Here is a 1359-nt window from a genome sequence, read left to right on the forward strand (position 1 = left end):
CACCAAGGGCTGTCTCCTGCCCCCAGGGTTTGTCCCCCAGCACCTAAGTGGGTCCCCCAGCACCCAGCTTTGCCCCCAGCACCCACATCACCCCTTCCCTTGCAGGATGTTTCGCCGGTTGTACACGGCCGTGGGGCCCAGTTACTCCAGCTCCGTCCTCAACTGCCTGAAGGTACTGGGGGGTGATGGGGGGGCCACCCCGATACCCTGAGGATGCCCAGGGTTGTCCCATGGGAGGTGGCAGCCGGTGCTGCTGGGCATGGGTGGGCATCCTTTGGGATTGCCTGGCATGGCCGGGCTTGGCTCAGCATCCCTGGGCTTCCCAAAGCCTTGCTGAGCATCCCGTGGGATATCCTGCCCCCCCGGCGCTCAGCCAGCACTGGGGTGATGCCCCCGTGTCCCCCCCAGAGCCTCGACGTGTGGTGCTTCGACGTCTTCACGCTGAACCAGATGACGGAGGAGCACTCCCTGAGGACCATCGTCTTCGAGCTCCTCACCCGACACAACCTCAACAGCCGCTTCAAGGTGCGCCCATGCCCGTGCCCATGCCCACCCATGGGTGCTGGGGGCTTTACACCCATGAGCACCCATGTATCCGTGCCCCAGATCCCGGCTGTCTTCCTGAACACGCTGCTGGATGCTCTGGAAACGGGCTACGGGAAGTACCGGAATCCCTACCACAACCAGGTCCACGCTGCCGATGTCACCCAGACTGTCCACTGCTTCCTGGTCCGCACTGGCATGTTGGTATGGTCCCACCGGGGTCCCATGGGTGTCCTATGGGCTCTAATGGGGGTTCCATGGTGTCCCATGGGTGTCCTGGCCATGCTGGTCCAAGCGATGCTTGTTGCCATGGAGATGGTACCACCATGGCAACGGCGCCAGGATGATGGGTAGGGAACAGGGTGACACATGGGGTGACCCCCGGCACGCACACACGTGTCCTGTTGTCCCTGTCACACGTGTCCACACACGCCTGCACACGCTTGTGGCGTGTCACACACGTGTGTGTCCCCCCCAGCACTACCTGACGGAGATCGAGGTCCTGGCCATCATCTTCGCTGCTGCCATCCACGACTACGAGCACACGGGCACCACCAACAGCTTCCACATCCAGACCAAGTGAGGGTGGCACGGGTGGCATGGCATGGGTGGCACGGGTGGCATGGCATGGGGGGCACGGGATGACATGGCGTGGCACGGGTGGCATGGCATGATCAGGGCTGGGGACATGCTATGGGCATGGAAAGGACTGAGTAGCACCCTGGGGACACCCAGTGTCACTGATACGGGCATGATACAGATGTGCTGGCATCTTGGGGGCATCCAGGGCCATGGATACAACTGCGCTGGCATCAT

General features: G+C 62.7%; 1 protein-coding gene across 1 annotated transcript; it reads left to right on the plus strand.

Moving 5' to 3' along the window:
* Window positions 1-106: 106 nt before the first annotated feature.
* LOC104401907 (calcium/calmodulin-dependent 3',5'-cyclic nucleotide phosphodiesterase 1B-like) lies at window positions 107-1126 on the plus strand. The gene is made up of 4 exons (XM_010009638.1): window positions 107-172; window positions 409-525; window positions 607-747; window positions 1022-1126. The coding sequence occupies exons 1-4, from the start codon at window positions 107-109 to the stop codon at window positions 1124-1126; spliced, it is 429 nt and encodes a 142-aa protein (XP_010007940.1).
* Window positions 1127-1359: the final 233 nt, after the last annotated feature.

Source organism: Nestor notabilis, unplaced genomic scaffold (assembly GCF_000696875.1).
Source record: "Nestor notabilis isolate BGI_N333 unplaced genomic scaffold, ASM69687v1 scaffold27422, whole genome shotgun sequence".
Taxonomy (NCBI): domain Eukaryota; kingdom Metazoa; phylum Chordata; class Aves; order Psittaciformes; family Psittacidae; genus Nestor; species Nestor notabilis.